This window comes from Varroa jacobsoni, unplaced genomic scaffold, assembly GCF_002532875.2.
Source record: "Varroa jacobsoni isolate VJ856 unplaced genomic scaffold, vjacob_1.0 scaffold_822, whole genome shotgun sequence".
In the NCBI taxonomy this organism is placed as follows: domain Eukaryota; kingdom Metazoa; phylum Arthropoda; class Arachnida; order Mesostigmata; family Varroidae; genus Varroa; species Varroa jacobsoni.
Window position 1 is genome coordinate 160,224 of NW_019213724.1, and position 13,635 is coordinate 173,858.

Consider the following 13,635-nt stretch of genomic DNA (forward strand, 5'->3'; position numbering starts at 1 on the left):
ACGTGCACTGGCGTATGTTGTCCGTGCTTTTTGAAGATTCTTGTTTTTATCACCTGCTTTTTTCGCACTCATTCAACAACTGTCCCACGGTGCTAACAGATGAAGTATCAAATATTTTATTTGGGGCAGTTTAATGTGAAACCATAATAGTTGATCAACGAAGTCGATCAAAGAACGATTTCGGTTATTTATACAATAGATCCAACTGTAAAAGACGCCATTTAAAGTGGTTGAATAGCACTTTCGGTGACATAGTAGTAATCGTGGATCGCTTGTTCAATTATACAATTGAGGGCAATGAATAAAGGGACATAACTCGCAAACTTTTCCAAATAAAAAGACTTGTATATACCTGTTGCAGCATTCGCAGATAACTTTAACAGCAACTTACCACTGACAGTCGTATGTTGTGGTTGATGGCATGCTTGTCTCATGTACGTCTCGTCTCTAGTTAGCTGAGTTGCATAGTCATTGTAAAAAAGAGACAAGACAGACTTGTAGGCCATAAGAGGGTTGAACTGAAAAAGAGGAAAATAGAAACCTTGACGGGACCTAATGCATGTAGCATCTGTGCTCGTTTTAAGCTAATACAGAGTGGTCTAGCACACATTTTGAATGGCTAAAGCTTCAACTTATATTTACATATAATTAATATCTAAATTGCCAAGTAACATCGAATGTATAACTCTTTTACTTACCATAGGTATTTAGAAAATAATTACCGTCTTGATCAATACGCTGCTAATCACAATAGGCGCAAACCTGAACAGTCGTCTCATTCGGTATTGCAGCTCATTCTCGTTCCGTTTCGGCTTCTAGACCCTATAATGTCACCGGCCTTCTAACACAGATTTCATCTTTAAGGTACCTAAGCAAAACGGGATTTATTGACCCCCCCCCCCCCCCAGATCCTAAGAATAGGCAGGGTATGTTATGGACCTTTCTCCACCCGTTTAGAAAGTTTTAATCCTATATATAATAATACCTAATAATAAAACAGATATGTTCTTATATCATAATGAATACGTACAGATATTCTATCTCGTTGCAGGCAAAATTCGCCATTCTGACCAGAGTATTTTTGGAAGATGTGGTAGAACAAATTTTCCTACTAACATCAGGTAGTCGGCACAAGTCTGCTTGAAATAGGGGGCTATTTTTGTCTAACATGTTGGTTTACAGGCCATTAAGTGCAATTGTACTGGTTGATTGTTGATGACGTTTAATTGAATCTATAACTTTATCTCTGAAAATATTGATTTTCATAAGTTGTACACCGTGTTCATTCATAGGGTCAATTTTTATGGATAGCATGCACCGTTCTAAATTACGATAGACACTGAATTTGCTTTGATTTTATTATCTTTCCTATAATCTTTCTTGGGTCTCTAGCACGTTGACTGTGAACATCCTGGACAGTTTTAATTTAGAAAAATTTTATTACTTATTTTATTGGCTGTAGGTCGCACAGGTGGATCAACCTGAAACTTCCTACGATATTTCTTTCGAACTTCCGCTATAAAAATTACCAATAGCGTTTCAAGATTAATTCTCTTTGCTAAAAAGCTAAAATATTTCTGATCGATTACACCCTGAGAAGAAAAACAATCAACCTGTTAAACAATGCATTTTTGGGACACCCTGTATAATTAGACCCACTTATCTAGCTTTACGTACATTTAAGCTCGGTCTGCCAATGCGCGATTTCACACAATGCAATGGAGTCCCGCTCGTTCTTGGATTAGCTCTATTATAGCAACGATGTCTTCGAGGTCATCTTCTTTAAAAAAAAAAAAGCCCACTTTGATCCTATCTGTGGGTATTAGAAAACGGTCAACACGCCCATACTTGGCCTACAAAATATGTCCATGATTTTCAAAAGACGCCTCTACCCGTAGTAAAATTGGGGTCCGCTTTGTAGTGTCAACTATTCGTATAACGAGTCAATCGTATGTTGAAGCTTCTATAGCCCTCTGTATTTTAACGCCATTAAAGCCTTACGGAGTAGTTAGCTTTGGCTTAGATATCTCCGATTCATTTGATTAGGTAATATTTATTATTATTAGCCTAACAAATTTCTCGATCGATTGCATAAAAATAATTTTATTTTCTATAAATTTAAGAAATTGTGTATTAATTTACTTTTATTTGATAGAGGGGATGCTGGTTAACTCTCAACACGCTGTACCCACGGGACGTCTTCAAATGACTCGGATACACTTTCAACTGAAATAACCCACCTATTACCACGAAGTCTCACTCACTGAATGATTAGTTGTATATCTATCCACCGGTGCATTCTTACAAAAAGCGATAATAATATGATGGTAAACCGATTGTTTTAATTAATGTGATATAAAAGATTCTGCTGATAATCATTTCTATTGAAAAATACCTACGGGCCAAAATTGACGCCTACCTAAAGTATTTAAGTTATGTGAACTTGAGCACGCTTCGTCGGCAGGACGTTCTAACCGGTACCCTTTGGTGCTTAGGTGGTCCAGCTTCACATTACCTTGTCCAGATTTGTTTGCGTGTCTCGGATGGAACTCTACTGTTGAGTTTTTTTGATAGTAGAACCAGCCAGCCCGGGTTAGATTTCTTAATAAAGATGGTTAGCTACTGCCGCGTTTTAAAGACGATCGCTGTCCCTGTACTTTGGCTGTACACGTTGCAGGATAAATTCTCAACCAGTATAACTAAGAAATATCAACTATATTTAGCAGTGAGATACCGTCGTAACAGCGTCGGGGGGCAACAGACTGCACGTTTTGCTCCCTATCTCATAAACGGTTTTCATGCAGAAGGACAGAAGTAATATTTGTTTCCCTATCTGTGAATTATAAACCTTTTCCGAATTGTGTTGTTGCCCTCAGTCGACAGACGAAGAGACCGCTTCATAGAATCCGCTTAGTCCAGCTAAAATAGCTAAACGCACCCAAAGCAGACTATTTAATCTACGATTAGTTTTATAACAACATTGATCGTTAGCGTATCTGTTGTATTGAAAAATGTAGATTTTATTTATTTGTCCGATTTCAGTGCTACAACTGATCAGTAACTCCGTAAATCTTCAGTCCGATCTATGCCACTATAGATAGTAACGAGGGTCATTCCTAAACAGGCGAATAAGGAAAAATGATAGACGTCTAGTCGGGGGACGCCCTAAACACGAATCGCTTCTACGGGCCTAGTCAAGCACTTTTGCAAATTTGATTCGATACTCATGGTGGCTGTTCGTGCGTCATCTGTATAAACTATGTAAAGCAGCTATAAAAGACGATTATTCAGCGTGCCGCGAAGAAAACGTAATGCCATCGTGACAGCCTAATCAATTTAAAAAAATTGCCACCCTTTAATTAAATAAATAGTACATACTACGATCAGTGGGTTGACTTATTTATTGATCGTCTATTTGCTGAGATAACGCAAAATACTCAGTACACAGCTGTCAAACAAACGCGTAAAAATGACTAGTTCGCTTCTAGTGAGCGAGTCGTATGGTATCGCTATGTCGTTTAGTATGCAACCCTTATGGGAAGATAGAAGGGCTAGCCATATTAAATGATGTATGATTTTTAAAATCCTCCTTACTATTGCACTCTAACGAAAACTAATAAATAATTTAATTTTATAGGGTTCTGAAAATGCCTCTAGATATTATCTGGTATCATGGTGTCCGTAATTGTTACCGCTTAGTTCGCTCATTTGTTCCTATGGATCTCTTTTATTTCTATTCTTCCGTGAGGTACGTAACCACAAGGGAGCTACTATGCGAATATGTTGCTTGTTCGCTAATTTCTAATGAAAAAGATTAGTTTCCATAAAGTTACATTTGGAAAAACTGTTTGTTCGGTGTAGTATACAACCTCCAGAGGTGGCCTCTACCTACTACCACTACCGCAACCGCATTGTGTAACTTGCTACTGTTATTATAGTTTGTGTCCTAATACACAGTCATACCATCTCTATATATATATATGTTGCTCTATAACGTGTTGTTGACTTAGGTCTATCTTAATATGTGATAAGGGTTGTTATATGAGCTAGAATGTTCAGTACCCGCCTTAGTCGACTATATAGGAGTTACCGCATTCAATACACTGACCGCAAGCTTTTGCGAGTTGTTTGTCTTTACAAATTTCTCTGCTTTTGCGTCGTCTTGTAGTCGTAAAGACGAAACGCCGAAGACTGCTCATGCTCACAGGAGGACTGTCTCTTATGCAAAACAAGTAAATACTCCCAATTTAGTATTGGTCATATCAACAGCGTCGCCTACATATGACGACAGGTTATTCGAGCTTCAAGGGTTGACAACCTGTCGCTAGATCAGGAATGGAAGATAACACTTTCTTTAGTCGCAAAACAATTTGCGTGTCTAGGGTTGACGCGTGGCCGTCACTGGACTTCAATCACAGGTAGCCGAAAGGATGTACAACCAGCAAATTGAATTGGCAGAACTGCCTATGTCAAACGCATATCAGAACATGGAGAAGTCTCAGATCATTATCACTAGTGAGCCCGTTCCATGGCAGGCCGTACGAAACTTCCTACTATTGAATTATGTTGAAGTGCTAATTCCTCAGGCCTTTCACTGTTTAACTACAATGCTTTACTGATTACTCTTAGATCCTACACACGTTGCTCTAAATGGTGCGTTCCGGTTACTTCTGCTGTTCGCATACGGCCGCCAAATCGTCCAACATTATTTTATTTCTGCTTTCTCTCATACCAAGTAGCTAATGCTTAGCGCCATCGTTCGTAATTAACCACTAATTGTCGATTTCACATACGTCGACTTCTTCATCTTCTTTTTGGGTGCTATCTGGCTGGGCTTCCTGCCACTCCCTTGTTCGTGTGGCTTCTTCCGGAGAGTCCTGGAGCTCCAGGTCGTCGGCTTCATCGACGGCTATTGTCACCTCGTTGTCGTCGGAGTCGGCAGGGGATGCCGGACGTATCGCCAACGGCGGCGGCGACCCGGAGGGCAACGTCATCTGAGGCGCGATCGAAGCAGCGGCGGTAGCTAATGCCGTTGAGCTAGACTGCCGAAGAAAATGTGAATTCCACAGGCCCAGCCAGTGAACTGCGAGACGGGAGTGAAGATCCAAGTTAAAGCGAGTCGGATCGGAAAAACTCGAACCTGTTTATGGATACAAAGGAAATTATTAGACAGAAAGCTTATACAACTTCACTACCGAAAACCGAAGCGATAAAGCTAGTGTCTTTATTCTCTTATGATAAGTGCGAAGTTGTGACGACGCACAAATGTCTGTGATGCAATATCTATTTATCATGTCGTTGTTCCACACCGTTCTTTTGCGTTATCCCTAAATAGGTTCTACGTTCACTAGATGCCCTACAACTAGACATCCGCAATGTCCATGTTCTCATAGCTTTTTGTTGCTTACCTTGCGTGGTAGACCCGCTTTTGGCATCGCCCACTGCTGCCGCCGCCGCCGCCGCCGCCGCCGCTGTTCCAGGTTGCTGTCGCCGGGCCGATTGCGGAAGCGGCTGTTTTTGTTGCTGTTTTTCCTGCTGTTGTTGAACCTGGAGGATTGCGTCAATAGAGAAGTTCTTCGAATTTCGCGCTGCCGATGAACCGAGCTGATGTCCGAGGGAGCCAACGACGATTCCGGCAGATGAATCTGAAGACGCCGGCGATCGAGAAGACCGTTCCTCACTACCACTCGTCTGAGGGTGAGGAAAATAAAAGTCAATAATTCTTATTGTAGTGAAGAAAACTGGGACTTGATTCTCATATAACTGAGTTAGTATTACATGCGAAAAAATTTAGCTAGCCAACTCTGTCGCATCTCTGACATCATCTATCATGTACACATATTTACAACTGTACATTGTAGACTATGTGATAATTTATTGATTACACCTTGAGACGTCCAAGTTCGCTTATCTGATATCCTTTGATATTATTTCCTCAATTTGAACGAACAAATACGAGAGTTAAAGTTGTATGTCTAATTGACCCGTTTATCCTTACCGACAGACTCCGGATGGTAAAATCGTGAGCCTGACTTGGAGCTAGCGCAGCTAGTGAAGGACCTAATGGGCCAGAAGTCGGTGGTCCTCCTAAAGCTGCTCCGCGCATTAAGAAGAAAGGACTCACGAACGGACCATTTCGGCTCGACAGCGGAAGAGAAGAAGCTTCTGTAATGAAATGTTAGTACCCGTGAGGGAATTAGTTCGATATTTTCTGATGTTTTTAAGCACAGCTATCATAGCTATGCTTCGCCATTCGTTCGCATACGGATATGGAAAATACCTGTGTAATTAAAAAGTTTTATGGACAATTTTCCATCTTTTATTTAATTACGCCCAGCTTAAAGTCAAATATATTCCTAGTATGGTACATTATGGCAGTATCCAGCTGTGGAGCCCAGGTACCATTACAAAGTCTTAGCATACTGGCACGTAGTGCCTGTAACGTCCGTTTCTGTTAAATTTCGATATTCTGGCGTCTGAACCGATCGGCATAATTCGGGCCATATTATAAATGTTCGCTGCACCTTTAATCAGCTAAGCTGAACTCAAAATGGAGCTAACTGGATACAGAGAGAATCGTTTGATTATAGTCCGTTTTTATGTTTCCATCAGGTGAAGATCCAACTGTCCGGTGCTATCGTAACATCGCTATCGAAGGCACAGATGCCTTCGCCCTACCCACCGTACAATTCGACGTGCCCACTTCTGTTTTCGAACTTTCAAACATCATAAGACCAGAAAACCTATCTATCTTCAAATCGCCCACAAACTGCAGTTTCGAGAAGTCTTTTCTTAACGTTATCTATAAAAGGAGAGAACCACATTGTACTTAGGCCTCTAAAGCAGATAACATTAAAGTGTATACATTAATTTCAGGTGAACAAAATGCTCACCGACTTTTTGCTGAAAGCTTACAAATGTGGGCTAATGCGGGTAGGGCCTCGAGAAACAGTGCTCGTATGTTTTCGAGGACCGAAATTAGGATCAACTGAGTAACATACATCCGGTGTACGATTCTCATCGATTCCCGTTTCAGCTGAACATGCCACACACGTAGGATCCAAATGTCCTTTAAAAGGCAACATCTTCCAGACATTTGATGTTTTTAGCGAACAAAGGCCTGAATATACACACATCGAGCTGTCATACAGACCTTGGCGTATGTCCTTTGATTTCGAAGAAGCTACGCGGCGTTCAGTGTACGTATGGCGTGCGACATAGATTGCTTGGCAAGATGTCGGCTAAGGCAGCAGGGATATGGCAGCTGACTGAATTAGTTAGAAGTAAAGATATGTTTGACGTGATGTTTAACCTGTGAGAGAGCCGAGAGGGATGGCGCATATCCAACAACAGGTGAATGACGTTTATTCGCGGCGTATAACAGGCCCAGTAAACTGACGTGAAATAATTTAATGTAGAACACTGGACTTTTGTTTAGATAATGATGGTCTTAGTAACGACAATGAGAATAACAACAGCAGGGCTCCTGAGTTATCCTCGTAATGAGCAAAAATCACCTTGTACCAGGGTAGTGCCCCAACTATTTCTGAATAGACATGAAGCAAAATTTCTCGTGATAGCTTCATCAAAAGCAACTGCGCCTCCGCTTGATGTTTACTTCCCCATTTTTCCTCGTGGTCTAGGGAACGAAAGCGCATTCTCACTATGAGACGCATGTTCTATACAACAATGGCAAAAACAACTTTGCTTATTCTCGAATGGAGACGTTAATAACTGAGATCAACTTGTCTTTAACCTCCAGGTGAGGAGGATCTAACAGAGTGATGGAATACACAACACGACCCCACTGGTGACCTGCTAAGGAAACGGTAGGTCATGATAAGGCGGCGCCATCACGATCCACTAATCCCAGGCACAGCAGACTTTTCATGCTCAGAGATTGCTAAATCGTCTTCATCCGGTGAGCAGTAAAGAAGAGAATATGACCGAGCTATCGTGCGGCAAATTCACAATGGGGTGTTTCATATCGCGCCTACTAGCAACATGAAAGTTAAAGATTTACCAAAGTTCCCAGTAGGATTGAGAAACAGGTATTACTGTTTTGAGGAGCTCGTCAAGCGACCACCGGAACGTGAAATAACATTGACATAATTTCATTTTCTCTGTCTCGCTGATTATTTGCTACAAACGCATACAGTCAAGTATATAAATAGTTAACGGGATAGCTAATAGAGCTAAAAGGCAGACAGAGGCGATGTACGCTCCATTAAAGCAGGTGCTGTTGCTCTTATGAACCAAACTTTATTATGCTACAAGTTGTTATTACGGGCAAAAGTTTTCATGTACGGAGATTGTAACCATTTAACTTTAAACCTCACTCTTCGTCTGCGAAAGCTCTCCATCAAATTAGATTATGAGAAAAAATATTTTCTGCCAACATAGGCTTATATAACCTTTAGCCTTTTGCGAAATTTTACAGCCTGCGTGACCCTGTTTGAATATTTATTGAAGTCCGTTATTGTAAGGTTGAACCCTATCGACTCGAATATTCATGCAGAAGCCGTACTTCCCATGGCGCAACGAAGAAGGACCGATACGAATTTATTTCAGATATGTAAAACAGACATTTTAATTTACCACATGTAAATGCACACCATTGCTATAGGCTCAATTACATAATTCACAGCACAGATTTAGGAAACGGTTTAATCAGTCATAAAACAATTCAGCAAATCGGCAACTATTATATATTTAGTACGATTCTATTTCCGTAGAAATTTAAAAGTAAGATTAAGCTTTACTGGGAAAGCGGGAATAAGGTAGAAGCCCCTCAGAGTAAAAGATTTCACTTGTTCTCATGGTGACATAATCTATATAACCAAGATAGAGCAAGGTATAGCGTTCCCACTAAAGCCGGCTCGCTCGCTCGCTCACTCACTCACTCACTCACTCACTCACTCGTAAAATTGCCGCCTTGCGCCTTCAACACGTGTCCCAAATACCCCCTCACTTGCCCCGCCTTCGTTTTCACTTGGCCGCTTACACGCAAATGCTAAAGGAAATGACAAAGTCCTAAACGGTAGAAAAGGCTAACGAAGTAGCGATTCTCAAGAGACTTGCCAGGAGGACTGTGTCAAGCTGGGTCAATGATAGCCAATCAACGCAGCGGACTGACTGACTGACTGACTAGCAGAAGAATCAACAATCTCGGACGAGGGTGCCAAAGTCAACAGAACATGCCACTGAAATAGAAGCGATTGAGGGATAAAGCGGGCATCCAACCAATATGATAAGCCAATCAGCGACCCATTCTTGTGGAAAAACAGCCGTATGTGTCAGCAAATGAACATTAAGTGCGTCGTTTGGTAGTGAGTAAAGACGCTGCAATAAACGATGAACAGCGCCATGGAAACGACGAGTTTTAAACAGGCAAGACAAAAAAAATCTCTAATTGCCAACGCCATAGAGTTAATTGAGAAACAAGACTTTTCAAAACAGGCCATTGAGAGCCTGCTGTGTTTGTATTTCTGTAAATCAAAAGCGTGTTCGACTTCCAGCTGGGAAACAAACAAATCATTTATAATTCAATAAAGTGCGTTGGTAAAGCTTCGATTAGGTCAGCTTTTTCAGCTATCACCTATCCTACAATAGAAATGCATGTGAATTTTTCCGCTAGGGGATCTTAGTGGCTTTTAGTCGTTCCCGTAAGCGTATACCCCTTTTTCTAGACGTAAGGCATTTTGTATCAACTACTACATTCTACGAACAAATTGTTGAATAACGCACAGTCACTCCAGCTGATTACCAGACCGGAAGTCGCTTTATTAAAGCGATCGTGAGATTCAAAGAAGGCGGCAATAAAAATAGTGGGAATAATACTTGCAGCCACATCTATACGACAAAACATCTTGATCAAATGGTTAAGTGTCAAATAATTTTTGAGGCATAAATCATCTAAAAATGACATAGACGACTATGCATAAGATACATGTTATATATATATATATATATATAAATTACGTATCATATAATATTTATATATTTAATAACAGTATTACATGAAGACGCCACATTCTGTCGAACAAATGTCTCAAGGGAATACACTTGAAGCAGATCGCTTGAACAGCTCAATTGTAGCGAGGGGGTAGACAGATCTCCGACGATCAACGAAGAATATGAAGTTCTGAGGGTCGTCCACACATTCTATCAGAAGTGGCGGCACGTGCAAAGCGTCCCGCCTCTGGTGATGTAAGCGTGTGGTACGGATACCGCGTTGCCGCGGATACCGAGTTCATTGAGATCATCGCGACCTGGCTAACTCTGATAGCTACACCTCAGTGCGTCCAGCAGGTCGGGCGACAAGCCTGAGCTGAAGAGCTGAGATTAGCTTGATAGGTGAGCCTGCTGGACATTTACACACAACGCCAACTAGAGCCTTTACATTTGAGGGGTGTTCAGGCGTCACAGCATTGTGCGAACTCCAGAGAAAGAACAGCCGTTACGATGAGATGTAACGTTGTTTAAGCTTGACGAAATATGGTTGACCACTTAATCCTGTCTATACAGACTGAAAGACTTTTTTTCAAATGGATGCTTGTATTGGGAATGTTGTGTTTAACGAAGTAGGAAGAGTACACAGAGAAGATATTAGCAACCTGCTTTAATACATCTGAGTTTACTTGTGTCTTTTTCCAGTAAAAAAAAATTATATAGTAAACAATTAAACCACTATAACTCGAAATCAAAGCATATTCAAAACGGAATATCTCAGTAAGCTTTAGTGACTCAATGAGAATTAGGGAACTGTTTATAGTGGCCCGGCGCTAGCCGGCCCGAAAATGCTGTATTTCAAGTTCTGTCGCTACACAAGCTAACCATACGTTTTCGAGGCAGCAGTACAGTTCATAGTTACAACTTTCTCACACGCCTCTACTAACGCAGTTTTCCTTCTTTAAAGCAGTTTCGTCGCCAGCGACGTCGTACAGAGCGCTTACCCGGAACCCCAGCCATCTCCCTCGTATCCTGCTGTCGTCATAATGCGCTGCCGCGGTTCTTCGGCTCCGCCCCATCCTTCGCGGCGCACTCGACCCCTCTGACGGCGCGGCCAAAGGACGGGAGACCCGAGAGATACACTCCCCAAGTGAGAGCTTACCGCCAAAGTTGACTTTACACTAAACGCTGGAATAGGGAGCACTACGCCTACCGGCAGCTTTGGCCAGATTCGCTGCCATACTGACCGGCATTGTGCCAGTAACAGCACTCTTCTTTTCTGGGACATCAGTTAGTGATGGGGAAGCGAGAAAATGGTGCCGTTGACACAGTTCCCTAATTGTGGTAATCGGTGGCACAAACGGCCCTGCCCAGTCCGACAACGCAGGCGACGAATGGCGTACCATCGTCAGTCATGGACCGTACGGCCCCTGCTACCATAGGTGTAAATGACTGTCAAGTCAAGCGTTTCCTGGGAAATCAAGTGGATCAAGGAAGAAATAAAACTGGCTTGACAAAACAGCAAGATCCAGGGGATTAGGAGCAACGTCCTTATCCGTCAGAACACTCAGGTTAGCAAGCGTCTAAGCTGCTATAACTGCAAAAGTAGCAACCATAAACGCAACCTAAACTCCAGTAGCATTCTCCACTTATACTTGTTCTATCCGCTTTTCCTTTGACTCTAATAACTAATTACTGTTATTGTTATTATATAGGATACAGTAGGTCTACTTTTCAACGGTTGCTTTTTAGAAAAACATGTGCGATACTCAATGCAATGCGAACACGCTGATTAACGAGGTTGGTGGGGTTTTCGAAGGCAACACCTTGGTGTATAGAAACCGATTGTGGTAATTATATATGTGTATAGCTATGAATACACGATAGGTCCCTTGCGAAACTTTATCGATTAATCTGATCCGTTATTGAGAAAAGAAAGCATTTTACCTGCGCTTTGTGGTGATGATACAGAATTTCTAAGGTCAAGTCCCGCGAACGATTGATCCTGTCGTTCAACAACAGCGCTCTGCTGGATCCGTTTCAAGTTATATTGTCTCCGTTGTCCGCGTCCTAATATCTGTAAAGTTCAAAGTCAATATGTATGAAACAATGCATAAACTTCTCTAGGTTGCTTTAAGTCGCTGAGCAGAATAAAAAAATATAGCTGTTTTATCTTCATTATTTGTTTGTTTGTGTTTAGCAACTTACAAACATAACGAGAAGAGTCGAAACTAGAAGCCAGGGCAAGTCAGATATCAACAAGACGAGACGGTGTGAATTTTACGTGAACGTATCAGTAAAGAAGTTTGAGTGTAAATATAAGGTTAAATCTATTGGCTGTGAACCAGAAATGGAACTGAATAAGATATGAGTAAAACTTTAACTTGTTACAGGAGGTGGATGCGAACATTTAGCTTAATAGCGTCGCCGCCCGCGTATATTCGGGTCATATACTCGTCGGGGTCATGTAATATAACTGAATGTAACGTTTTTTCTTCACAAAATGCAATTTGCATTTAGTCAGCTTTTGAAAATGTAGCTTCGAAGCAGTCGAAACTGTTGTACAAACACAAAGCGGTTATTTTACATGTTTTTTTTCCTTTAACAAAAGTTTAATGAAATGCGAAAAAAAAAAACAAACGGTAGCTCAGCTTTTGGACTTTGGACAAAGGAAAATCCCAGGAAGGATGAATTCTATCCAGTTTTTGGCCCGTATGCATCTAATAGACTGGGAGACCCTGAGATCTCTCGCATCTAAAATGAGCGTTTCGTTGCTAGAAACAACAAGGTGGTCTATATAAGTGTCTTTTTCCCCTATATAAGTGATTTTTATTTTCTCATAAATAGTGAAACTACAAGCATAGAATATGACTCGTGCGTCACCATGGTGCCTAGCAGTTCCATACGTGTGTAGAAACTTTTCATTTCAATGGCAAAATGCATTCAATAGAATGGCCGTTTACTTGGTACGGAAGAACGCTAGCAAGGTTAAATAATATTCCTAAAAAATAGAGATATAACGTACAGAAAGTACAATTGATCATCATAGCCATATCGCAACCGGCTCTCGCTTAAACATAGACGCAGTTCATCTGTATGCCTTGAGCATCGAATAAGAATGAGCTATGATTACTGAGCTCTTAGTTTAAAAGATGTTTCCGAAACGCACCTTAGCTCTCTGATCGTGTTAATAAATACATGTAAAGGTTTTCGGACGACTAGATCCGTATTTTGGCTAGAGGTCCGAAGACACATTCGCGCGCTGCGAATACCAGCCCCTTTCTATTACACCAAACGCTTAACTAATAGTATATAACCAGCCATAACTATATGCTCGCCTTTAGTATTACCTAATAAAATAAACAAATGCCTGAATAAAATTCGATTGGTTAGTCTCAAGCTTCAAGTAACGAACGTTTGTTAGCAACGTATGTATCTTCGATAGGCAGTTATTCTTTTGTTCAATAAAATAGTTGACTTTCGCCCCCTTTAGCGCAAAGAAAAACACCGAATTCAGCGGCTAAGCGAGCTTGGTCGAACTGTTTCATTTTGATTTAACAATAGTGCATTATAGATGTATCGCTGTCGTTCAGTTAGATAGCCACCTTTCCTTTTGGGCTTCCAGTAGACCCAGGCTTAATAGAGCCGGTTTCGTAGAAACGTGTTAAGATCTTCGATACGCAA

At 41.2% G+C, this 13,635-nt stretch overlaps 1 protein-coding gene across 1 annotated transcript; it reads right to left on the reverse strand.

Moving 5' to 3' along the window:
- Positions 1 to 2,905: 2,905 nt before the first annotated feature.
- On the reverse strand, positions 2,906 to 11,357 carry LOC111264123 (uncharacterized). The gene is made up of 4 exons (XM_022839728.2): positions 11,165 to 11,357; positions 5,999 to 6,165; positions 5,409 to 5,691; positions 2,906 to 5,140 (listed from the first exon to the last, which is right to left on the reverse strand). The coding sequence occupies exons 1-4, from the start codon at positions 11,355 to 11,357 to the stop codon at positions 4,773 to 4,775; spliced, it is 1,011 nt and encodes a 336-aa protein (XP_022695463.2). The 3' UTR covers positions 2,906 to 4,772.
- Between the last annotated feature and the right edge of the window lie 2,278 nt (positions 11,358 to 13,635).